At 43.8% G+C, this 27,908-nt stretch overlaps 2 protein-coding genes across 5 annotated transcripts in view; one reads left to right on the top strand and one right to left on the bottom strand.

Annotated features, from left to right (window-relative positions):
• LOC141121982 (uncharacterized) overlaps positions 1–18,311 on the top strand; it is a 159,647-nt gene extending 141,336 nt beyond the window's left edge. Inside the window, exon 10 of the mRNA XM_073611767.1 lies at positions 17,588–18,311. Within this exon, the coding sequence (XP_073467868.1) occupies positions 17,588–18,296 (709 nt within the window). The 3' untranslated portion in view covers positions 18,297–18,311. The remainder of the gene's footprint in view (positions 1–17,587) is intronic.
• The window catches only part of LOC141121958 (uncharacterized), a 266,794-nt gene that overhangs the window by 188,955 nt on the left and 49,931 nt on the right, over positions 1–27,908 (bottom strand). The gene's annotated exons all lie outside the window — the stretch shown is intronic.

Genomic DNA, 27,908 nt, shown 5'->3' with positions numbered 1-27,908 from the left:
CGGAACAACACTCAAGGGTCATTGGAAGAATTAAAGGGATTTGAGGAGCTCAATCTTGAAAGAGACAATTTAGTGGTGCATACAAAGGCAGAAGTGAGAATAACATAGCTTCAAGAATCCAGATCTTATCGCTCTGCATCTACTAGACACTCCACAAGATCTTCCTAATCCCTACAATCAAGATCAGTCAACAACTCATAAAAGCCTGTGTAGATGCTGAAGCTTCTAAAATTCAGGCAGCTTTTGCCCAATAGAAAGCAGAGATGGAAGCTCAAGCTGCACGCCAGAAAGCAGAGATGGAAGCTCAAGCTGCACGCCAGAAAGCAGAGATGGAAGCTCAAGCTGCACGCCAGAAAGCAGAGATGGAAGCTCAAGCTGCACGCCAGAAATGTGAGCATGCCACAGGCAAGGTAAGGGTCTTAGAACAAGCTGCTAGTGAAAGAAAAAGAGACAGCAGTTGCAGACACTCATTTGTATCTTATGCTTCAGATTCTTCACATACTTCTCCAGAATGTCAACTCCTTCTCACAGCAGCCAAGGCACTCAATCAAGGTTTCTGCACCTACTGTACCTCAAGATGATTTGCCTTTATATCTTCCAGTACATTCGACTGCAGCATCTCAGCAAGCAGCAGACATTAGTATGCATATAATAGACTGTCAGCCTTACTCTGGCACTAACCAAGTACCTCCTAGCAAGAGCACTACCCCAAACCAACATATAATGAACTTTAAGTCAGTTCCAGCATTGAATGCCTTAGCACCAACATATGTTCCCAAGTCACTCAACATCACTGCACCAGCCATCACAACTAACTCTGTTCCACCTGCAGTCATGCATCTAAAGTCTGAGAACACGGACATGTCACAGTTTGATAAATATATGCTCCTCATAGAGAGCTCACTAAGACAGGCCTGACCAAATTTGATGACAAGACTGAAAATGACAGAGGCTGGAAATCCACCTTTAAGGCCACAATGAGTGACCTAGACATCAATGCCACAGAAGAATTAGATCTGCTCATCAGATGGCTAGGTCCCCAGTCTACTGAACGCATCAAGAGGCTCAAAGCAATTCACATTGATAACCCTGCTGCAGGCCTTTATGCTGTTTGGGACAGATTTGAACGTACCTTTAGCAGCCCAGAAACCATTGAAGATGCCTTATTCAAAAGGTTGCAAAGCTTAACAAAGAGTTTCCAAAATATATCTTCTAGAGACAATCTAAAGTTTAAATAACTCAGCAATGTTCTATTAAAACTTCAACTTGCTAAAGTTAACATCAACTTACCTGGTCTCAGTTACCTTGACACCCCTCGTGGCATCAACCCTATTATTCTCAAATGGCATTCAGGAAAAATTAGCAGCATTTGAATCAAAGTGTACGGAAAAACAAGTTGCCTTGCCTTCAATTTCCTACTTCTGTGAGTTCATCAAAAGAATCACAGACACTAAGAATGACCAAAGTTTCTCCTATGGTGACTGTAACCCTCTCAGTTCACCCTCTCCAAGACCTATGAACACAAGTATGACACACAGAGACCATAGAGTTCCATTGTCAGTGAAAAGGACTAATGTTCTACCTGCGCCTGCTACAGTTCTTGAAAAGACTGATCAAAACAAGAAAATTGAGAACCCAAATTGCCAATGTCCAAAACATAACAAACTACATCCACTTAGGAAATTTATCAGCTTCAGAAAGAAAACCCTACAAAAATGTAATAAACTTTTAAAGAAATTTGGGGTTTGCTACAAATGCTGTGCCTCCACAGAGCACTTTGTAAAGGACTGTAAAGTTATCTTCAATTGTATAGAGTGTGACAGTGATAACCATGTGCAAGCTCTTCATCAATATCCGCACAACTCTGCTACGTTTACAAACAATCTTCTTGTGGCAAAGCAAGGCAGGGAGCGCACAGATCAAACGGCACCCTACACTTCAGTGTTCTCTACTCTGTGACAAATTCTGTGCAAAGATAGGCTTGGTTCATTCATACCCCAAAGGTCAGCCTGAAGAGGCCATAAGATTGTATACTATTCTGGATGATCAGAGAAACAGATCTCTTGCAAGAGCTGTTGAAGATAACAGGAGATGCTCTATGCTCTAAGCACTTGTGCCGGCACTACAGAAGTCTTAGGTAGGAGAACCAGTGGTTTTGTAGTTGCTCCTCTGAATGACAATGTGGAAATATCCTTGCCCACTATCACTGCAACTAGATTCCAAGCAAAAAAGAGGAGATCCCTACTCCTGAAGCTGCCTTTCACCATTCCCACTTGAAGAACATAGCTGACCAAATAGCAGCCCTCAACGAAAGTGCTGATATCCTGAGGGTACTCGGCCGAGACATCTTAAGGGTGCACAAGTTTCATCAGCATATCAACAGTCCACATGATGCACCATATGCTCAGTGTCTGGATCTAGGCTGGATCATCATAGGCAATGTCTGTCGAGACAAAAGCAGGTCTTACTCAGTCTCTTCCTTTTAAAACACACATCCTGTCAAATGGACAGACTACTTGTTCTACACAACGACCATGTCAATATAATGTGAAAGAAAGACTGTTTGAAAAAGGTGCACAACGGCACATCATACAAGACTATAAGCTCTTAATTTCTGGGATGAGAACATCAGCAACACAATGTTTGAGGTAACCACTAAAGACAATGAGTTGGCAGCTACCATGGAAGACAAAGAATTCTTGAAAACCATGAGTAAAGAATTCTACCAAGATGATTCCAACAGTTGGGTAGCACCTCTACACACCCCAAAAAAGAGACTACCAAACAATAGAGAACATGCAGAATCACGGTTTGTTTCTTTTAAAGTGCAGTTTGAACTAGACATGTGCGGTTCATTTCGTACGAATCAAATTTGTACAAATTTCCGAAAATTCGTACATTGGGAAGCATCCGAAATATGAATTTCTAGGCTTCCGAATTGTATACGAAATACAAAATTTCATTGACGAATTTCGGATCCAAATTTATTTACAACGGAAACGTGACTGGTGTTTTGTTGACCAATCAGAGGTTGTAAGGTAAACCTGATCTCCACCACTAAAAGGCCAGTGCGGATACATGTTCATGCTCGTAGACATTGCACATGTGCTAATATTCATAAGCAAAGAACCAACATAATGCCCGCAATGCCAGTTCATCGCGCACGGGTATGTGCGCGTGTGCACATTGGTGCGCGAACGAGTGTGCATGTGCAAACACATGCGCGCGTGCACACACCAATTAGCACTTGGCGCCCAGTGGCCTATTTAAACTGCTCTGTCACTACAAACAAGTGCTGGATAATCTTTAGCTCCTTTGACAGATAGCTCACCTTGCTGGTCGCGTTGCTGGCCACCCTGGTGTGTGCTGGTGCACACCGGTGCGTGCGTTCCTGTACGCGCTGGTCTCTGTACTGGCGTGCAGACGCGCGCCCGGCTGTGCGTGCGCCTGTGAGCGTCGGTGTGCATGTGTGCATGCAGTTTGGCGCCAACCGGCCTATTTAGGTTTGCCATGCACTCTGCTCGGTGCTGCCTGATCGTCAGCTCCCTGTGCCATAGTTCCCGTTGCCTATCTTGTGTTCCTGTGTACCTGATCTCCTTATGACCCGGATTGCCTTTGGATTCTTCTGATTGCTGCCTGTACCTGACCTCGGCCTGTTTGACTCCGCTTCTGCCTGCTCCTACTGTACCTTTGCTGCCAGCCTGCTGCCGAACCCTGCTTGTGCCCTGACCTGCCTGCTCTGCTCCTGCTCAGCACCTGTTGGCCTGTGTTCCTGACTACTAACCTGCTGCTTGAAGATCATCTCTCATCTAGTACCTGGATCCCTTCAGCAGGCTCTCATACCACTCCCGTGTCTCCTGTCTGCTCTACCAGGGGCCATGAGTCGGATACGTAAGGGAGTCTACCCTCTGCCCAAATGGACTCACCAGTCTGTTAAGTGGAAGTCTGACATCCTTCCTGACCCACCAAGTCCTGATCCGTTGCTCCTGTGTGTGTGTATGACCCGGCTAGTCTTTGGACTCTCCCTCTGCTTGCTCCTTTACTCTGTTACCTGGTATCCTGACTTTGGCCTGTTTATTGGACTTGATCTGCCTGCTGACTTGTTACCACATTGCTCAGCTGTTACCCGACCTTGGCCTGCCCTCTGGACTTGCTTTTGCCTGCTGAATTCGATACCCTGCTTCCCAGTTGTTGCTGACTACTGCTCTTCACCTGGTTTCACTCCTGTCCACGCTCTGGTGCCCAGCTGCTTCTACTTCCTGCTCCAAGGACTGTGACTGCCAGCTCTACCTACCTTCAGAGGGGACATTACCAGCCAGCTACCCGGCACTCGCACTCGCCACTCCTTGCCTTTACACTTTCTGTTCCCACCTTCAGGAGTGTAGGCGGGAGGAGTAAGGGAGGCGTTCATCACATTCCAGTCTCCACCAGGTATGTGATATTATCATCCAGCCATGACTGAGACTGGATTAGGTAGCTCCCTGCCCTAAGCACTATGCCAGCAAATCACAACCTTAATCCAAGTGGTGACCGGACTCAAGGAGGCCTGTGTCCAGCTTGAAAGTTGTTTACCTTCTGCATCTCAAAATCTGGGGAACCTGCTCCTGCACCCACAGTAGTAGTTCCTTTCCTGGAGCCTCGAGTACCTATCCCAGAGTGCTTTTCAGGGAATCGCTACAAATTTCGAACTTTTCGCAATGCCTGCCAGCATTTCAAGTTACAACCACAGACTTTCTCCCTTGAGTTCACCAGGGTGGGTTTTGTAATTTCTCTCCTGCGGGAGGAACCACAGATATGGGCCCATCGCCTTTGTGAACAGACTAGTCCGGTCCTTGCATCAACTACTTCTTTCTTCACGGCCATGGCTGAGATCTATGATGATCCCCAGCGAATCTCCACAGCGGAGGCTAACCTACATATGTTTTGGCAAGGATCTCAGCCCGTGGAAGACTACGTGATTAAGTTCTGTCACTGGAGTTCCGACACTGCCTGGAATGATGCAGCCTTGCAATATCAGTTCCGCCTGGGACTTTCTGAAACTCTGAAAGGTGAGCTTGCCAGACTAGATCCACCAAAGACACTCTCAGACTTAAGCCAGCTTGTCATCCGGCTTGATCGCAGATTCCGAGAGAGGACAGAAAGGTCAGGCAATACTCAACCTACCTGGACCTCAGTGGCACCAGCACTCACACCTCACCCCCATCCTCCTTCACGATGGAATCTGTTCACTTGGGATTTACCTGTTCACCGCTGTCATCCAAAGAAAGACTTAGACACTGGCAAAATGACTTATGCCTTTACTGTGGTGGCGTTGGTCATTACCTCTGCAACTGCCCCATAAGGCCACAAAAGACTGCCCCTGATGCTTCCAGCTGTCCTGTAAAAAAAACATTTCCTCCCATTTTCTGTTGACGCTCTCTCTGCAGCTACCAGGGAGGGGCATCCAAACCCAAGCTATTATCGATTCTGGAGCCTGCAGTTGTTTTATGGACTACACCTTTGCTAAACAACATCAAGTCCCACTGCAAACTAAGATGCAACATTTAAAGATTAATCTGGCTCAAACCTTAAGTCAGGACCTGTCACACAAGAAACTTGTCCCCTACTGACAGTAACATTTTTGGTTCATTCTGAATACTTATACCTGGACATTATCCCATCTCCCTTGTTTCCCATCATTCTGGGGATTCCATAGTTACAGGCACACAATCCCCAAATAAACTGGGAATCTGGAACTGTGTCTTTCCCTACAACCTACTACCAGCAGCACTGTTTTCCCCAAGCGGTCACCACCACAGCACTGTAATGAAGCTGCAACCAGAGACTTCAGTTTCACATCATGTCCCACCTGTTTAACATGATTTCTTAGATGTTTTTGATAAGAATGCCAAGACTTTGCCACCCTATCAGCCATATGATTGCCCGATCGAATTGCTACCCGGGGCCGAGATCCCATTTGGACAAATGTTTCCTTTATCAGAACCTGAGCTGGAGGCGTTGCGCCTATACATTGACGAGAACCTGAAAAGGGGATTTAGCCATCCATCTACATCACCTGCTGGGGCTGGCATATTTTTTGTTGAAAAAAAAAGATCACACTTTGAGACCTTGTGTGGACTATAGAGAAATAAACAAAACCATTAAGAACAGCTACCCCCTTCCACTTGTTCCAGAACTTTTCCAGCGCTTCAGAGCAGCAAAAATATTTATGAAACTTAACCTACGGGGTGCATATAACCTGGTAGGAATTCGGAAAGGGGATGAATGGAAAACGGCCTTCCGTACCCGTTTTGGGAACTTTGAATACTTAGTTATGTAATGCCCCAGCTACTTTTTCAGCATCTTGTCAATGATGTTTTTAGAGACTTTCTCAACTTCTTCGTGATCGTGTATCTCGACGATATACTCCATATTCTCCCCTTCCATAGAGGAACACTGGCTGCAAGTTAAAAAGGTCCTCAGCCATCTCCGAAAACACCAGTTATACGCAAAAACAAGTTCGAGAAAGAAACTATCCAGTTCTTGGGGCTTATTATCTCAACATCAGGCATTGCAATGGACCCACAAAAAGTTAGTGCCATCCTTGAGTAGCCAGAGCCAACTGATTGAAAGGGAACCCAGAGATTTATTGGATTTGCTAACTTTTACCGTAAATTTATCAAAAACTTTTCAGCCATCATCAGCCCCATCACTCAGCTTACCAAGCAGAACACCCGATTTCAGTGGACTCCAGCAGCGCAACTCGCCTTTGATAAATTGAAACTACTATTTACATCAGCACCAATTTTACAACATCCTGATCCTGCATTATCCTATGTTCTTGAGGTGGATGCTTCTGAGAATGCAGTGGGCGCCATCTTATCCCAATGACAAGGCGCTAAATCTCTCCTGCATCCCTTGGCCTTTTTCTCTAGGAAACTCAGTGCTTCAGAGAAAAATTACGATGTGGGAGATCGTGAGCTACTTTCCATCAAGGCTGCCCTGGAGGAATGGCGCTATCTGCTTGAGGGAGCAAGTCACCCAATCCTTATTTTTACTGTCCATAAAAATTTGGAATATCTCCGTACAGCCAGACGCCTAAAGCCTCATCAGGCCAGGTGGGCCTTGTTTTTCTCACAATTTACATTACATATAACCTACAGACCAGGCTCTAAAAATGGGAAACCTGATGCCTATGTTTCCAGAAGAGAAGGAAATTACCCAGCCTGATACCATCCTTTCTTCACAAAATTTTCTGTTACTGCAAAGAGATTTGGTGTCACAGCTCAAACAAGCTTCTAGGGAGGAGGGGCCACCGCAGGACTTCCAGTTGCAAGAACGAGATGGATTGTTCTTCCATGAGCAAAGAGTTTTTGTACCTTCAAGTTTGCACCAGTCAACCCTAAATCTATGCCACGACCACCCCTTGGCAGGGCATTTTGGGATCCATAAGACTTTGGAGCTGTTACAACGATCCTTAAGTATGTGAGGAGTAGGGATGAGCCGAACACCCCCCTGTTCGGTTCGCACCAGAACATGCGAACAGGAAAAAAGTTTGTTCGAACACGCGAACACCGTTAAAGTCTATGGGACACGAACATGAATAATCAAAAGTGCTAATTTTAAAGGCTAATATGCAAGTTATTGTCATAAAAAGTGTTTGGGGACCTGGTCCTGCCCCAGGGGACATGGATCAATGCAAAAAAAAGTTTTAAAAACGGCCGTTTTTTCAGGAGCAATGATTTTAATAATGTTTAAAGTCAAACAATAAAAGTGTAATATCCCTTTAAATTTCATAGCTGGGGGGTGTCTATAGTATGCCTGTAAAGGGGCGCATGTTTCCTGTGTTTAGAACAGTCTGACAGCAAAATGACATTTTGAAGGAAAAAACTAATTTAAAACTACCCGCGGCTATTGCATTGCCGACAATACACATAGAAGTTCATTGATAAAAACGGCATGTGAATTCCCCAAAGGGGAACCCCGAACCAAAATTAAAAAAAAAAAATGACATGGGAGTCCCCCTAAATTCCATACAAGGCCCTTCAGGTCTGGTATGGATATTAAGGGGAACCCCGGTCAAAATTAAAAAAAAAAAAAATGACGTGGGGTTCCCCCAAAAATCCATACCAGACCCTTATCCGAGCACGCAACCTGGCAGGCCGCAGGAAAAGAGGGGGGGACGAGAGTGCGCCCCCCCTCCTGAACCGTACCAGGCCACATGCCCTCAACATTGGGAGGGTTATTTGGGGTAGCCCCCCAAAACACCTTGTCCCCATGTTGATGAGGACAAGGGCCTCATCCCCACAACCCTGGCTGGTGGTTGTGGGGGTCTGCGGGCGGGGGGCTTATCAGAATCTGGAAGCCCCCTTTAACAAGGGGACCCCCAGATCCTGCCCCCCCCCTGTGTGAAATGGTAAGGGGGTACTTACCCCTACCATTTAACTAAAAAACTGTCAAAAATGTTAAAAATGACAAGAGACAGTTTTTGACAATTCCTTTATTTAAATGCTTCTTCTTTCTTCTATCTTCCTTCATCTTCTGGTTCTTCTGGCTCTTCTGGTTCTTCCTCTGGCGTTCTCGTCCAGCATCTCCTCCACGGCGTCTTCTATCTTCTTCTCCTCGGGCCGCTCCGCACCCATGGCATGGGGGGAGGCTCCTGCTCTTCTCTTCTTCTTTTCTTCTCTTCTTCATTTTCTTCTCCGGGCCGCTCCGCACCCATGCTGGCATGGAGGGAGGCTCCCGCTGTGTGACGCGCTCCTCGTCTGACAGTTCTTAAATAACGGGGGGTGGGGCCACCCGGTGACCCCGCCCCCCTCTGACGCACGGTGACTTGACGGGACTTCCCTGTGACGTCACGGGGAATGCCACAGGGAAGTCCCGTCATGTCCCGTGCGTCAGAGGGGGGCGGGGTCACTGGGTGGCCCCGCCCCCCGTTATTTAAGAACTGTCAGACGAGGAGCGCCGTCACACAGCGGGAGCCTCCCTCCATGCCAGCATGGGTGTGGAGCGGCCCGGAGAAGAAAATGAAGAAAAGAAGAAGAGCAGGAGCCTCCCCCCATGCCATGGGTTGCGGAGCGGCCCGAGGAGAAGAAGATAGAAGACGCCGCGGAGGAGATGCTGGACAAGAACACCGGAGGAAGAACCAGAAGATGAAGGAAGATAGAAGAAAGAAGAAGCATTTAAATAAAGGAATTGTCAAAAACTGTCTCTTGTCATTTTTAACATTTTTGACGGTTTTTTAGTGAAATGGTAGGGGTAAGTACCCCCTTACCATTTCACACAGGGGGGGGGCCGGGATCTGGGGGTCCCCTTGTTAAAGGGGGCTTCCAGATTCCGATAAGCCCCCCGCCCGCAGACCCCCACAACCACCGGCCAGGGTTGTGGGGATGAGGCCCTTGTCCTCATCAACATGGGGACAAGGTGTTTTGGGGGGCTACCCCAAAGCACCCTCCCAATGTTGAAGGCATGTGGCCCGGTACGATTCAGGAGGGGGGGCGCACTCTCATCCCCCCCTCTTTTCCTGCGGCCTGCCAGGTTGTGTGCTCGGATAAGGGTCTGGTATGGATTTTTGGGGGGACCCCACGCCGTTTTTTTTTTTTTTGGTGCGGGGTTACCCTTAAAATCCATACCAGACCTGAAGGGCCTGGTATGGAATTTAGGGGGACTCCCAGATCATTTTTTTTTTTTAAATTTTGGCCGGGGTTCCCCTTAATATCCATACCAGACCTGAAGGGCCTGGTATGGAATTTAGGGGGACTCCCACATCATTTTTTTTTTTTTTAATTTTGGTTCGGGGTTCCCCTTTGGGGAATTCCCATGCCGTTTTTATCAATGAACTTCTATGTGTATTGTCGGCAATGCAATAGCCGCGGGTAGTTTTAAATGGGTTTTTTCCTTCAAAATGTCATTTTGCTGTCAGACTGTTCTAAACACAGGAAACATGCGCCCCTTTACAGGCATACTATAGACACCCCCCAGCTACGAAATTTAAAGGCATATTACACTTTTATTGTTTGACTTTAAGCATTATTAAAATCACTGCTCCTGAAAAAACGGCCGTTTTTAAAACTTTTTTTTGCATTGATCCATGTCCCCTGGGGCAGGACCCAGGTCCCCAAACACTTTTTATGACAATAACTTGCATATTAGCCTTTAAAATTAGCACTTTTGATTTCTCCTATAGACTTTTAAAGGGTGTTCTGCGGCATTCGAGTTTGCCGCGAACACCCCAAATTGTTCGCTGTTCGGCGAACTTGCGAACAGCCAATGTTCGAGTCGAACATGAGTTCGACTCGAACTCGAAGCTCATCCCTAGTGAGGAGTTGTTAGATTTGTATCCGGAGCAAAGGAGACAAAACCAAAGCTTGGGGTTTAAGGCCCTTGCCCGTTCCTAGCAAGCCCTGGGAGATGATTAACATGGATTTCATTGTCGAGCTCCCACCTTCTGAAAGTTTTACCACTATTTTTGTGATAGTCGATTGGTATAAAATGTGCCATTTTGGATAGCCTATGATTGGAACACCATCTGCTTCAGAGACTGTACAAGCATTTATCAAGGAGATAGTACAGTTGCATGGGGTTCCTCTGAGTATAACTTCTGACCGAGGAGTGCAGTTTACGTCCAAATTTTGGAAAGAACTTTGTAAAGCACTTAAAATTGAGTCATGGTTATCTTCAGCATATCACCCCCAGACAGAACATACAAATCAGACCTTAGAACAATATCTTTAGTGTTTTTCTTTGTTTACACAGGATGACTGGGCTTCGCTCCTTCCGCTAGCAGAATTAGCTTACAACGATTCTGTCCACTCAGCCACAGGTCAAACGCCATTCTTCAGATGCAAACAAAGCCTGGGGAATGCCCAGGAAAAAACCAACGCCTACTTACCACCAACTCGCAGACAACCAAATTGACCTGTCTAACAGTACGCGTTAAAAACAGGGGTTTAGTCCGCACGCATTTGCAAATGCATGCGTAAGCCACAGAGCCTCGTCACGGCACCCTGATATCTGTGGTCCTAACACTAAAATATGAGTGTCCCCACAGTGGAGGCACATGCATTCTGATGGATAAATGCTGGCAGGTGGACTGAAGGGCAGCCCATCCCTTCTTAAAGCTACAGAGGCACACCAGACACCCAGCAAATAGCACCATGGCTGCAAAGGTGCTGGTGCGTTTCTGGACCAATAAACACACCAAGGTGATCTCAAAAAAAACTTGCCACCGCCTTCATTTATAGCTGGCTATTGCAGTAAGCGGCTTTGGAGGGCTACAAACAGATGCAAACAAAGCCTGGGGAATGCCCAGGAAAAAACCAAAGCCTACTTACCACCAACTCGCAGACAACCAAATTGACCTGTCTAACAGTACGCGTTAAAAACAGGGGTTTAGTCCGCATGCATTTGCAAATGCATGCGTAAGCCACAGAGCCTCGTCACGGCACCCTGATATCTGTGGTCCTAACACTAAAATATGAGTGTCCCCACAGTGGAGGCACATGCATTCTGATGGATAAATGCTGGCAGGTGGACTGAAGGGCAGCCCATCCCTTCTTAAAGGTACAGAGGCACACCAGACACCCAGACACCCAGAACCCAAACGCCATTCTTCGCAAATTTTGGATTCAACCCCTCTTTTTTGCCTGATGCAGTCTTTGATCCTTCTGTTCCAGCAGTCCAGGAGCGACTGTTGTTTCTACAAACCAACAATAAAATTCTACAGGAAGCTATTGCCAAGGCCCAACAGGACAACAAAAAAATCTTTGATAGAAAAAAAAGGGGTGATCTGGATCTTAAACCCGGTGACAGAGTTTGGTTATCAACCATTAATCTGAAAATGGCTCGTCCTTCCAAAAAACTGGCCCATTTGCTGTAAAGAGAAAAATAAATCCAACAGCTTAAGAACTTTTGCTTCCACAAAAGTATAAGATTCATCCGGTTTTTCATGTATCTTTACTAAAGCCTACTGTACCAGATCCCTTCCCTGGCCGTAATCCTGGCCCTCCAGCACCTGTTACTATTGATGGCGAAGAAGAGTATGAAATTGAGGTCATTATTAATTGTAGGAAGAGGGGTGGCCGTATTCGTATCATATTTGATCACATGGAAAGTGTACAGTTCTGAGGAGAGCTCGTGGGAACCAAAAGACAATGTCCATGCTCCAAGGCTAGTAAGGAAGTTTTTTCAAGCCCATCCTGCAAAGATGTCTCAAATGGGCAGCCGGAGGCTGCCCATTGGGGGGGCAATGTAAGGTAAACCGGACCTCCACAACTAAAAGGCCAGTGCAGATACCTGTTCATGCTCGTACACATTGCACATGCTAATATTCATAAGCAAAGAACCAACATAATGCCCGCAATGGCAGTTCATCAAGCACGGGTATGTGCGCGAACAAGTGTGCATGTGCAAACACATGCGCGTGCACACACCAATTAGCACTTGGCGCCCAGTGGCCTATTTAAACTGCTCTGTCACTGCAAACAAGTGCTGGATGAACTTCAGCTCCTTCCTGACCCACCAAGTCCTGATCCGTTGCTCCTGTTTGTTCGTGTATGACCCGGCTGGTCTTTGGACTCCTCTGCTTGCTCCTTTACTCTGTTACCTGGTATTCTGACTTCGGCCTGTTTATTGGACTTGATCTGCCTGCTGACTTGGTACCACATTGCCCGGCTGTGTAGGCGGGAGGAGCAAGGGAGGCCTCCATCACATTCCAGTCTCCACCAGGTACGTGATAGAGGTTTTCTTCTCCTGCTGAGTGAGGGTTGGGAAAATGACCTTTTTACTGGTACTGGTACTGGTAGTCGATGGGAGATTCAGAATCGGACAAAATAAGAATGTTTGTTAATATCATTTTATTATTGTCATAATAATTATGATTATTTGTTATGATGAAGTTAAAAACACAGGAAGTCAGCACAGGGATGGTGGGAGCCCCTCATAATGAGCACAGCAGGGGTACAGCCCCAGGATGAAGTCAGCACAGCACAGGGATGGTGGGTGCCCCTCATAATGAGCACAGCACAGGGATGGTGGGAACCCCTCATAATGAGCACAGCAGGGGTACAGCCCCAGGAGGAAGTCAGCACAGGGATGGTGGGACCCCCTTATAATGAGCACAGCAGGGGTACAGCACCAGGAGGAAGTCAGCACAGCACAGGGATGGTGGGAGCCCCTCATAATGAGCACAGCACAGGGATGGTGGGAGCCCCTCATAATGAGCACAGCACAGGGATGGTGGGAGCCCCTCATAATGAGCACAGCAGGGGTACAGCCTCAGGAGGAAGTCAGCACAGCACAGGGATGGTGGGAGCCCCTCATAATGAGCACAGCACAGGGATGGTGGGAGCCCCTCATAATGAGCACAGCAGGGGTATAGCCCCAGGAGGAAGTCAGCACAGCACAGGGATGGTGGGAGCCCCTCATAATGAGCACAGCACAGGAATGGTGGGAGCCCCTCATAATGAGCACAGCAGGGGTACAGCCCCAGGAGGAAGTCAACACAGGGATGGTGGGACCCCCTCATAATGAGCACAGCAGGGGTACAGCCCCAGGAGGAAGTCAGCACAGGGATGGTGGGACCCCCTCATAATGAGCACAGCACAGGGATGGTGGGAGCCCCTCATAATGAGCACAGCAGGGGTACAACCCACTTACTTCTGAAAGCTCAGACTGGGATTTCCCCTTACCCAAGGAGAAACAACAAAGGTGGGAATCCTGGAAACGGTCTCTAAAAGCATTAGAACAACTCCAGATACAGCACTCTTACACCTTAGCATCCTTAAAACATGCCACCAGAAGAGAAACCATTGTCTTCTCCGATGCATCAAACAAAGCCATCACTGCCGTGGCCTATCTTCGAGCTACAAATCCCAACGGTGAAGTAGGTGTAGGATTTATCATGGGCAAGGCCAAGCTCGCACCGAAACCTGCACAGACTATTCCAAGGCTTGAACTTTGTGCAGCTGTGTTAGCTGTGGAAATTGCTGAGCTTATAGAACTTGAAACAGATGTTGAAATTAGACTCCTTTTGACTTTTATACAGACAGCAAGATTGTACTAGGATATATACACTTTTAAACATTGCAGTTCTATGTGTATGTCAGTAACAGAGTGGAACGCATTAGGAAGTTCTCTACGCCTGAACAATGGAACTATGTTCCCGCTAACCTCAACCCTGCTGATTGCGGCAGTTGTGCAGTACCTACTACTGCATTTATGGCTACACATCATGGCTATCTCCATCAGTACTCTTGAATGATAAACTCATCTCATCTACAAATTCTACCCTTTGAACTGGTTTATCCGGACTCTGATAAGGAAATCAGAGCTTTTACCGTAAAACTCAACACCTGTGAAAGCAAGGGTAAGGCTGAGTCCTCCCTGTTTTGAAAGCTTTTCTAAGTGGTCCTTTCTTGTATGAGCCATTGCACATCTTATTCACATTGCTCATCAATTTGCAAACCGCTCTAGCACTGAAAAGGAGTGTCACAAATGGGACACCTGTAAAGGCCCCTCCACAATTGAGGAGGTCGCTCAAGCAGAAAGGGTTATCATCTGATGTGTCCAACATAAAGTGTACTCACAAGAGATTGCTAACATATCAAAGGAACTCAACCTATCTAAGGATAGCCATCTGTACAAATTAAATCCAATAATTGATCACAACAAGTTACTTTGAGTCGGCGGTCACATTGGAAGATCTAATTCGTTCAGTGGAGAAAAAAATCCCCTCGTTATTCCAGGACATCATCACATTACTGCTCTGTTAGTTAGACATTTCCATGAGCAAGTTTAGCACCAAGGTCGTCACTTTTGCAGAGGGAACAGTAAGGTCTGCAGGTTTCTGGATCGTCGGGATGAAAGAGTGTATATCGTCCATACTCCAGAAATGTGTCAAGTGCCAAAAACTAAGAGGAAAGCACCTACAACAACAGAAGGCAGAGCTGCCGGCTGACCAATTAAGCACTGAACCACCATTTACTAATGTTGGCATGGACATATTTGGCCCCTGGACTGTTACATTCAGAACTTGTGGCGGAGTTGCTAACAATAAGTGATGGGCTGCACTGTTCACTTGCTTGAGCATTTGTGCAGTGCACATCAAAGTGATAGAAACAATGGACTCTTCCTGTTTCATTAATGCCTTCAGAAGATTTGTTTCTGTGCGAGGACCTGTAAAGTTACTTAGATCTGACTGTGGGACTAATTTTACAGGAGCAGAAAAGATAGTGAACTTTAAATGACAACAAGTGTAAATGGGAATTCCACCTACCTCATTCCCCTCACATGGGAGGATCTTGGGAACGCATGATTGGAGTTGTAAGAAAAATCCGGGACTCTATGTTACTGAACCAGAAAACTTCCCAGCTTACCCATGAAATCTTAATCACTTTTCTTGCAGAGGTGTCTGCTATAATCAATGCAAGGCCAATGGTCCCTGTGTCCTCAGATCCAGTGTCTCCAATATTGCTCACTCCAGCCACTCTTATTACCCAAAATATTGGAATAGCCACTATTCCCACAGAGGAAGTTGATTACCCTAACGTTTACAAGCATCAATGGAAACAGGTTCAACGTCTTGCTTTTGTGTTTTGGAACCGCTGGAAGATGGAGTACCTTTCTAAGCTTCAAAGTTGCAGAAAATGGCAAACTAGCAAACCCAACCTACAAGTGGGAGACACAGTTCTCTTGAAAGAGACAGATTCTCATCGCAACTATTGGCCTATGGGTCTTATTACAACGACTATGCCAAGTAATGACGGAAAAGTACGGAAAGTAGAAGTTGACCAATTCAGCCCCAGAAGAATTTACCCCCTTCCTGACCGGGCCATTTTTTTGCGATACTGCACTGCATCTCTTTAACTGACAATTGCGCGGTCATGTGACATTGAACTCAAACATAATAGATGTCCTTTTTTCCCCACAAATGGAGCTTTCTTTTGGTGGTATTTGATCACCTCCTGCAGTTTTTATTTTTTGCGCTATAAACAAAAGAGCAACAATTTTGAAAAAAAACACAATATTTTTTACTTTTTGCTATAATAAATTAAAAAAAAAAAAAAAAAAAATCCTCAGTGTAGGCCGATATGTAATCTGCTACATATTTTTGGTTAAAAAAAACCACAATAAGCCTAAATTGTTTGGTTTGCGCAAAAGTTGTTATAGCGCCTACAAAATAGGGGATAGATTTATGACATTATTATTATTATTATTATTATTATGATTATTAATTTTTTTTTAAAGTAATGGCGGTGATCTGCGATTTTTAAAAAAAAATTTATCGGGATTGCGGTGCTTTCTTTTGATGGTATGTGATCACCTTCTGCGCTATAAACAAAAAAAGAGCGACAGTTTTGAAAAAAACACAATTTTTTACTTTTTGCTATAATAAATATACCAAATGTATTTAAAAAAAAAAATCCTCCATTTAGGCTGTTTAGGCACCTACAAAATAGGTTATTTATTTATGGCATTTTTATTATTATTTTTTTTTTACTAGTAATGGTGGTGATCTGCAATTTTTTTTATCGTGACTTTGACATTGCGGTGGACAGATAGGACACTTTTAACACCTTTTTTGAATTCATTGACATTTATACAGCGATCAGTGCTATAAATAGCCACTGATTACTGTGTAAATGTCAGTGGCAGGGAAGGGGTTAACACTAGGGGGCAATCAAGGGGTTAAGTGTGTTCCCTGACTGTGTGTTCTAACTGTGGGGGATGGGACTGACTAGGGGATGAGACCGATCGGTGTTCCTATATACTAGATCTGTCTCTTCTCACATGATCTATCTCCTCGCCCCTGACAGGACATGGATCTATGTGTTTACACACACAGATCCACATTCCTGCTCTGTCTCAAGCGATCGCATGTGCCCGACGGACATTGCGGCCGCCAGGCACGCGCACAGGCTCCTTGGTGACATGGCAGGCGCGTGCGCCACCCTATGCTGGTGGGAAGCCAAGGACGTCATATGACGCCCACCCAGGATGAGAGAGCCACCTTGCGGACATCATGACAATACGTGGGATGGGAAGTGGTTAAACTTCAAAAGATCTTCAAAGTGTCATCTGGATCAAGTCACTGTCAGCTGATTAAACAAAGATTGCTTTACCGATATCTCAAAACAACTGTAATTTACAGAGATAACACTTTCAATGCTTAGGTTGGGGAGGCAGAACACTCATTGCTTACTCCCTCTCTGACTAAGGTCCATGAATAAAGAAATGAACTGGTAGGAGATCAGAGGACCCATTTACTAGTTACCTTGAGGGGGGAATTGTAAGAGCCTCAGAGACAAAGCTGCCTGATGTGGGCGGAGTCCTGGTTTAGGGGAACCAATCTGCTCATGTCTAGTAATAATCTTTTTATTTCTATTTTAGTAGATGGACGGGAGATGAGGAAAACCTCAGAGGATTGTCTCACTTTGTCTCCAGGCTGTAAAGTAGAAGATGAGGACATCACACAGTATAGTCCAGGAGAAAACCCGACTACCTCAAATGTCCATCCGGCACCACACAGTGTAGATGGACCATCGTATTCATCTTATCCTGAGGAACCTCAGACTGTGAGGGATGGTGCCGTCCTTCCAACAGAGAAGAGCTTTTCATGTACTGAGTGCGGGAAGTGTTTTCATTCTAAATATGATCTTAATGTGCATAAAAGAACTCACACAGGAGAGAAGCCATATTCCTGTCCTGAGTGTGGGAAATGTTTTTCAGAAAAGTCCAGTCTTTACAAACATCAGAGATCTCACACGGGCGAGAAGCCGCATAACTGTCCTGAGTGCAGGAAATGTTTTTCACAGAAGTCCAATCTTTACGCACATCAGAGATCTCACACGGGGGAGAAGCCGTATTCCTGTCCTGAGTGTGGGAAATGTTTTTCAGAGAAGTCCAATCTTTACAGACATCAGAGATCTCACACAGGAGAGAAGCCGTATTCCTGTCCTGAGTGCGGGAAATGTTTTTCACAGAAGTCCAATCTTTACGCACATCAGAGATCTCACACAGGGGAGAAGCCGTATTCCTGTCCTGAGTGCGGGAAATGTTTTTCACGGAAGTCCAATCTTTACACACATCAGAGATCTCACACAGGGGAGAACCCGTATTCCTGTCCTGAGTGTGGGAAATGTTTTTCACAGAAGTCCAATCTTTACACACATCGAAAATCTCACATGGGAGAGAAGCCACTTTCCTGTCCTGAGTGCGGGAAATGTTTTTCACATAAGTCCAGTCTTTGCAGACATCAGAGATCTCACACGGGGGGGACCCGTATTCCTGTCCTGAGTGAGGGAATTGTTCCTCCCTGAAGTCCTGTCTTCCTGTACATCAGGGATCCCACACAACCCCCGAGGTGTATTGGTGTCTTGAGTGTGGGAAATGTCTTCTATATGAATGTTGCTGGACATCACAGCTCTCATGTGGGGAAGAAGCACACCCTGATATACACCTCACATATACTCCATGGCTGTTCTCCATAATAAAAGAAACAGTTCCAGGGGTGTGGACATTTAAAAAAAAAAAATACTTGTCTGAGGGACTAAATCGGGGTCCCAATCTCCTTGTCCCTTATGACAATGTCCTTGTTCTGATAAAATAAAAAATAATTTTAACCAAAACCGTGTATAAATCTGATACAAGCGCATCCTGAGCAGACAAATCACGATCCGGTGTCCATTTCATTAAAGGAAATGTTCACCTTTTATAAAAAAATAATAAATGCACATTTTCTGCAGGTAACAAATTGTTAATTTCCTATTTTTTAGGAGCCTGGAAAGCATTGCAGCCATGAAGTGCTGATGGCTGGTGCTATGCAGGACTCCTGCAGACTGTCCGTGTAATCTGTCTGTCTGTACATTGTACGGGAATGCAGTTACAGTGACAGGAAGAACCAATCATCTACCAGAGAGCTCACAAGCCGACTCAGATCGCTGAGCCGCTGCTGGAACAGGAACATGTAACATCTTCCCGAAGGTGAACTTATGCTTTAACCCTTTCACTGCCAGAGCCATTTTTGTGTTTTTTGCACACATGTTTAAAAAATCATTTTAGGTCTGAAGATTATATAAAGCCCCTAAAATGATATATTTTCTGAAAGCAGACACCCTAGAGAATAAAATAGTGGTAGTTCCAATTTTTTATGTCACACAATATTACCGTAAACGTCTAGGAAACGCAAAATATCAGTAAAATACACACAGTTCATTATTGGGGACACAAACATGCAATAAATTACCCAATTTTTTTGGTAAAATATGAAAGCAGAGGTTGCATCATGTAAATAGATACCCAACATGTCAAACCTTCAATTTGTGTGTGCCTGTAAAATAGTGACAGACTTCAGTGCCCTATATTTTCTATAGGCGACACTTTAAAAGCCCCCTATAGGTCATCAGTTTACTATTACGGAGGAGATCTGGTGATAGAATTATTGCTCTCATTCCGGTGTGCGTGGCAATATGTAACGTGTATCGCAATCTATGTTTCCAGGTGTAGATGTCCCAGTGTATGCGTTTACGCTTGTACATGTGTATATGTGGGGGTGGGGGGCATCAAATTTTTTGGGGGGGGTTTATGTGCTTGGGTGTAACTTTAATTTTGTACAAGTAAAAAAAATGTTTTTTTTTTTAATTTGACTTTTTTTCATGCACATGTCTATTATCTCATGAACAGCTGACTGTGCAAGCTACTTTGACCACTCCATTTATCACCATCTCCTTGCTATGTCCCCCAAGCATTGTGTAAGTGGCACAGATGATTATTTACAATGTTATAAAAAATACGAGTTTGCTATGTATTTTTATTCTGTATTTTTTTTTAGTTAGGCTGATTTTCTTTGCTGCCAAGGCATAAAAGGTCCTGAGGAAGCTCTATTGATGTGAAACGCGTCGACCTCTTGAACAATTCAGCAAAGCTAAATGAGTCATTATGAATATATATGGTCTAATGTTTGATGGATTTGTTCCCATTTTAATATTTGTAAGAAAGATTTATATTTTATGTAATTTTTGTGTTCTGCCTTTTTTTGTACCAATAAAGTCTGACATACAAGGTTCTTTTTGAAATGATAAATATTATGGATGTGGTACATTTATAGTAGCCAAATCTTCCTCTTTTTTAATTATAAAAAGAAAATTGTTGAACAAATGTGACCAGCATTCACTTGGCTGTGATGAATATTGGATGTATTTTATTTCATACACTGATTTCCTTGGCTCCATCTAGTGGTCATAATGCAGTATTGTGCTATTTTTACTAATGGAGGTATGACAGGAAAATACCCCATTATGGTCACAAGATGGAGCTGACAATCATAGGAAATCACTTTGTTACATTATGGCCAGAATTTGTAATGGCTGGATGAGTGATTGTCACATTCGTTCAATTCATTCTATAAGTAGACCCCTTAGTTTCCTTCATCAGACATGTCTTCATACAGATAACGGAGATCATCCTCATACACTGGTGAGTACAGAACACACTGAAGGATATAAGTTTAATCAAAGCAACAATATTAAACCAACCATTGATTTAAACCTGAAAAGCAATCACGCTTTACATACACATATACACAGTATGGGTGCGTTTACAGGTATGTACTTTTCATTTTTATTATCAATGTTATCATTTTTTTAAACTTGTTTAATTTTATTAATACTTTTTCTCTAATTCATATTTTTTAACTTGTTTTATTTTATTTTTACTTATTTAGCTGTATTGCTATTACAAGGATATAACAACCCCCCCATGTGATTTAATTGGGTAGGTGACAGGTCCTCTTTATGAGGCATGGGGGGAGTATTAGACCTCCAATGTCTCCTCTACCCTCCAATGCACAGATGGCGCTCGGTTAGATGCTTCCTTGGTGGTATCATCCGGGGGAATGGTGGCTCAGAAACACTCAGAGCTGAGGACTGCCGGCTTCATTCAGTGCAGAGGAGAGTGAGTGGGATGGATGGTCATCAGTCTCCTTCCTCTTGGCCTCCTGAGGCTGCTGGGTGAGGTCTCAGGCTCCCATGACAAGAGGGAAAGCCCAGAGCCAACACTGGGGGGGTCATGGTGGAGGAAATCGGGCCATCTGCAGTGTAAATGAGATCAGGCAGCTATACAGCCCCCCGGATCACTCTTACTGTGCAGCTGGGAGCCGGCTGAAGAAAACAAGCACTGCTACTGCCGCCATCAGCTTATGATTAACCCTTCACTTTCTGGGTGTACTATGTACCTCCAAAGAGCTCAGTTGGTTACATATCATGTCTGGGGGTCCTAATCTCAGGGGGTCCTAATCCTGGGGGGTCCTAATGCTGGGGGGTCATAATGCTGTCTGTGAAGGGGCATCTCTATAATGTGCAGAAAGTGCTGCACCTGTGCTGACTTTTGCTAAGGAAAAATTACCAAAACAGCACATTACCAAAACAGACTCCCCGAGGTTCTTCTATGTATTTGGGGGACCTTTGGAGGGTCTGTGTGCTGTTAAAAAAAAAAAAGAAGCCAGCAATGAAATGTCATTTTCTGGCAATTTAAAATGATTATTTTTTCTTTATAAAGGCCACTTTTTCTGTAGCCCATCTTACCGAAAGAATGAAAAAAATGTATAGAGACCCCCAAATGCATACAGTACAAGAACCTCTGAGTGTAAAATGGAATTTAAGGGTCCCCCCTCACACACAAGAAAAATGTAGGTGCCCGTCCAGAAAATCCATACCAGATCCATAATCCAAGCATGTAGCCTGGCTGCCCAGGAAAGGGGAGGGATGAGTGTGCGGCTCCACCCCCTCCTCCTGAACCATACCAGGCCATGTGCCCTCAACATGGGAGGCCTTCGTAGTAAAGCACCTTGTCCCCATGTTGATAAGGACAAGGGCCTCATCCTCACAACTCTAGCCTAGTGGTTGGGGGGGTCTGGGGGGCTTATCGGAATCTGGAAGTGCCCAGTCCCCCCATATGAATGCATTTGGGGTACATTCATTTAAAAAAAAAAGAAAAAGCAATACAAACACTCAATGTCCTTTATTTAAAAAAAATCCCCCAAAAAGTCTCTTATTGTTAATCCATCATCAATCATGATGCCAACCCCCCACTGACTCACCAATAACCCGCCACACAGGAGCGATCTCTGATAGTGTCCTGAGCTGTCATCAGCTATATAAAGGAAGGGGCGGGGATAGTTGTGACATCATTGCCCAAATATGGTCATATTCAGACAATGATGTCTTGATCTAGACCCCACCCATTTGCCTACATGGCCATGTAAGGGAATGGGCGGGGTGAAGTACAAAGGATGGGGAGATGGCGAAGGTATTGAATTTATTCTTCTCCTCAGTCTTCACGAGTGAATCGGGGGGCTTCAGTAACCAAAACTGCAGTGTTTATCCTCATGACACAACACAGGAAGCACCTCCATGGGTAACAGAGGACAGAATTAAAATTAGACTTGAGAAACTTAACATTAATAAATCACCGGGACCAGATGGCTTGCATCCGAGGGTACTTAGGGAACTCAGTCAAGTGATTGCCAGACCGTTGTTCCTAATTTTTACAGACAGTCTACTGACTGGAATGGTACCAGCTGATTGGAGAAAAGCCAATGTAGCACCAATATTTAAAAAGGGCCCAAAATACATCCCTGGCAATTACAGACCAGTTAGCCTAACATCAATAGTATGTAAACTCTTGGAGGGGATGATAAGGGACTATATACAAGATTTTAGTAATAAGAACAGTATCATTAGCAGTAATCAGCATGGATTCATGAAGAATCGTTCTTGCCAAACCAATCTACTAACCTTCTATGAGGAGGTGAGTTGCCATCTAGATAAAGGAAGGCCCGTAGACGTGGTGTATCTGGATTTTGCAAAAGCATTTGACACAGTTCCCCATAAACGTTTACTGTACAAAATAAGGTTCGTTGGCATGGACCATAGGGTGAGTACATGGATTGAAAACTGGCTACAAGGGCGAGTTCAGAGGGTGGTGATAAATGGGGAGTACTCGGAATGGTCAGGGGTGGGTAGTGGGGTTCCCCAAAGTTCTGTGCTGGGACCAATCCTATTTAATTTGTTTATAAAGGACCTGGAGGATGGGATAAACAGTTTAATCTCTGTATTTGCAGACGATACTAAGTTAAGCAGGCAAAAACTTCTCTGCAGGATGTGGAAACCTTGCAAAAAGATCTGAACAAATTTATGGGGTGGGCATCTACATGGCAAATGAGGTTCAATGTAGAAAAATGTAAAATAATGCATTTGGGTGGCAAAAATATGAATGCAATCTATACACTGGGGGGAGAACCTCTGGGGGAATCTAGGATGGAAAAGGACCTGGGGGTCCTAGTAGATGAAAGGCTCAGCAATGACATGCAATGCCAAGCTGCTGCTAACAAAGCAAACAGAATATTGGCATGCATTAAAAAGGGGATCAACTCCAGAGATAAAACGATAATTCTCCCACTCTACAAGACTCTGGTCCGGCTGCACCTGGAGTATGCTGTCCAGTTCTGGGCACCAGTCCTCAGGAAGGATGTACTGGAAATGGAGTGAGTACAAAGAAGGGCAACAAAGCTAATAAAGGGTCTGGAGGATCTTAGTTATGAGGAAAGGTTGCGAGCACTGAACTTATTCTCTCTGGAGAAGAGACGCTTGAGAGGGGATATGATTTCAATATACAAATACCGGACTGGTGACCCCACAATAGAAATAAAACTTTTTCGAAGAAGAGAGTTTAACAAGACTCGCGACCACTCATTAAAATTAGAAGAAAAGAGGTTTAACCTTAAACTACGTAGAGGGTTCTTTACTGTAAGAGCAGAAAGGATGTGGAATTCCCTTCCACAGGTGGTGGTCTCAGCGGGGAGCATTGATAGCTTCAAGAAACTATTAGATAAGCACCTGAATGACAGCAACATAAAGGGCTATATAATGTAATACTGACACATAATCACACACATAGGTTGGACTTGATGGACTTGTGTCTTTTTTCAACCTCACCTACTATGTAACTATGTAACTATGAAGTCGGCAGTTGCTAAGGACACAGCTGTTTCAGCCAGCCGTTGCCTCCCTAGAAACCAGTGACAGCCAGAAGCCGTCACATTCGTCTGCACCAAATGCCGTAAACGTTCGATGTTCAGAAGAATGTGGGAGGAGCCAGAGTTTATCCAATCTTCTGTTTAGACACGGAGCTCCTCCCTAATGCAGATTATTGTCAGTGTGTGGAAGTGATTGTATCTGTCAGACAGGGATCTGTATGTGTGTGTGTATGACTGCCCGGCACATCCATGAGATAGGAAAAAAATTCTCATCATTGGTGTCAGTGAGATAAAAGCCAATCTTTGGTTTCAGTAAAATATAATAATCCCCGTCATTGTTTTCAGTGAGAAAAAATAATCTCCATCATTGGTGTCAGTAGGAAAATAAAACCCATTGTTGGTGTCAGTGAGATAAAATAAGTCCCATTGTTGGTGTCAGCGAGATAAAATAAGTACCATTGTTGGTGTCAGTGACATAAAATAAGAACCGTTGTTGGTGTCAGTGAGATAAAATAAGCTCTATTGTTGGTGTCAGTGAGATAAAATAAGCTCTATTGTTGTCAGTGAGATAAAATAAGCTCTATTGTTGATGTCAGTGAGATAAAATAAGCTCTATTGTTGGTGTCAGTGACATAAAATAAGAACCGTTGTTGGTGTCAGTGAGATAAAATAAGCTCTATTGTTGTCAGTGAGATAAAATAAGTACCATTGTTGTTGTCAGTGAGATAAAATAAGCCCCAATGTTGGTGTCAGTGAGAATAAAGTATAACTCCATCCCAACATTGGTGGTCAGTGGGGGTACTCCTTGTACTAGTGATCTTCTGGCCAGCCCAGTGGACCCAAGGACTTTGCTCTTCTAAGATTCTGGTAAACCCAGATAGCCTCATTATTACAGTTTGGATGATTCTTCCTGAAAGATACAGCCATCCACCATATCTGTGTGGAACTTACCATAGGTTTTGGCAGTTGGTATTATGACACCTCTGGTTGGAGAGCCCATTCTATAGAGAAGGTTACATTTATACTGTATACAGTATTTTTGATAATCACCATGGACTTTGTACTGCTCAATGCGTTCCCAACCAGTGTCTTATTGGGATATAAGATCAGAGGCTTACCAGAAATATTGACTGCTCCATAAAGTGAACACGCATAAACAGCATCGCCCTCAGGGGACAGATGTTTCTTCTCATGAATCCTCGATATTTAGGACTCCAATCATAAATCTAAAAAATAAACTAACATAGTGTTATACTGCATAATATAAGTGATAATCGCACCCAGGTGAGTATAATGACAATACATAGAGATGAGTGAGCAGTCACCGGTCACCAGCCTTCACCCCCATGTAATGCCCACTCACCGCCAACTGGATTTGTAAACAGCGTTATGGGTGAAGTGGACACTGGTAGAAGGTAAACTCCTTCCCAGACTCTCCTTTCTCTGAGTAGTGCTCCATTCATATGACCCAAAGTACCATGAGCAATAAACAAGAAAGGTACTTCATAGTGTAGTATTTATTGCAATACTTGGACATAAAGCTAAAACATCAGGATAAAATCCAATTACATAAAAACAACTAAAACCAATAAAATGGATGACCGATTAACTCACATCATATGCCGCCACCTGATACAATGTTGTGGTGGCCTGACGTTCACGCTATAGGACCCTATCCTTCGCGATTCACGCTAATGTGTATCTTCTAACGTTCATCTTCTGAAGGTGCAAATTAGTGCAAATCGCAAAGGGAAGCGCATCGCGAATCATATGATTCTGTCAGCCACCTGATTAAGGGACAGATGTTACCCTCCCCCAATCTGTCCCTTTAATGAACTGGCTGACAGAATCATCTGATTATCTGCTCATATTCATCAACAATTGTTTTGTAATCACATCAACTATTTTAAACTTTGTATCATTTTAATTTGTTATAATAAAGCTTTGTGGATATTTTATACATGTAGTTGTTGTTTATTCCCTTCAAAGTGCCACTAAGAAGTTGGTTTGGTCTTGTGGTCTGTATTTAGGGATGTGGGCATACAATCTTCTCCTTTTACAACAATTGTCCTTTACATTTTTTCCAACCCGGGACTTAGGCACGGTACTAAAATCTCTATTGCAGCCCCCCTTTGGTCCCCCTAAGTCTGGTCCACTCTGGTATTTGACAATCATATTAGTCTTTCTTACAGCCATTACAACAGTAAGGAGGGTGTCAGAGTTGGCTGCCCTATCCTGCAGAGAGCCATTTTGCATCATTTATCCAGATAGGGTGATCCTGTGTCCCTCATCGGGCTTGGCCAAGTCATCTCAAAATTTCATAGACTGGGAGGTGGTGCTACCTTATTTCACACAGCCACCAGAACAGACGAACCATCTAGATCTTAAACCACTGGACATGGTCAGCCTAATGTCAATATTAGACATGTGCACCGACAAAAATTATGTTTGTTTTCGTTTCATTCGTTTTTTTCGGAAATTCGGAAATTTTGTTTTCCAAATTTCTAAAATTCGAATTTTCGAATCTTGGATTTCCGGAATTCGAAAGTTCAAAAATGTGAAAATCAGAAAAAAAGAAAGAAAATCAGTAAAATTCGAAATAATAACTAACTATTAAATTATAGGTATTGGAATTTCCTTTCAAATTTGGCTGTTTGTGAATGTAACGAATACAAATTTATCTGAAGTTACGAATTATCCGAAAAAACGAATGCCGCATCTAAACAAATGGAATGGAACAAATTAATAATAAATAATAATAAAAATGCTTTATTATTATTATATCATTACGTTCCATACGTTTAGATGCGGCATTCGTTATTTCAGATAATTTGTTGTTTCAGATAAATTTGTATTCGTTACGATCACAAACAGTCAAATTTGAAAGGTAATCCAATACCTATAATTCAATAGTCAGTTATTTAAAATTTTATTGATTTTCTTTCTTTTTTCAGATTTTCGAAATTTCAGATTTTCAAATTTTTAAATTTTCCGAATTCCGAAAATTCAGAATTTGAAAATTTGTATTTTCAGAAATTGGAAAATTTGGAAATCCGAATTTTGGAAATTTGAAATTCAAAATTCGGAAATTTAAAATTCAGAAAGTCGTAATTTCGGAAATTGAAAAATTCGGAAATTTTGAAATTAACGAATTTATCAAAATTCTTTAAAAAACGAATTCGGAACTAAACGAATTGCACATGTCTAGTCAATATATCTACAGTGGGCTCAGCAGACACATAAGTCTGAGAACCTATTTATCTTCCCTTGCAGGCCTAGGAAAGGAGAAGCAGCTTCATCAAGAGTTCTGGCTACCTGGATCACAAAGGTTATTTTCTTGGTTTACAAACAACAGGGCCTTGCTCCTCCGCAGTGTATAAGAACTCACTCGACTAGAGGGATGGGAGCCTCATGGGCATCTGTGGGAAAAGTACCGGTTGAAGACATATGCAGGTCCGCTAGCTGGAGTTCTTGCAAGACTTTTGCTCATCACTTTAAATTAGATGTACTTTATGCTAGTTCTTCCTTATTCGGAACGGCAGTGATATCAGCTTCTTTGTTAAGTTAATTAAAGTGTGGTGAAGCATGGAATCTGGAAAATTTGTCTTTTCTTTACCACCCTATATTGGCTAGGGTATATCCTATAGTGTGCTGACGGGAGGACAACCAGGAAATCAGAAAATTGTTATCAATACTCACCGTAATTTTCCTTTCCTGGTCCGTCCTCACGTCACACACAATTTGCTTTCCCTCTCTAAGTCGCCGCTATACAAATAACAAGAGGGCGAGGGGAGGACCTAACTTCACTAAACTGGAAGAAGGTGGCCCTGGGGGTTGAAAGCAGGAGTTAGCCCATAGTGTGCTGACAGGAGGACGGACCAGGAAAGGAAAATTACGT

The sequence above is a fragment of the Aquarana catesbeiana genome, unplaced genomic scaffold (genome assembly GCF_042186555.1).
Source record: "Aquarana catesbeiana isolate 2022-GZ unplaced genomic scaffold, ASM4218655v1 unanchor236, whole genome shotgun sequence".
Taxonomy (NCBI): Eukaryota; Metazoa; Chordata; class Amphibia; order Anura; family Ranidae; genus Aquarana; species Aquarana catesbeiana.
Note: the sequence above shows the minus strand (reverse complement) of the source record. Positions and strands in the feature narration are given on the sequence as shown.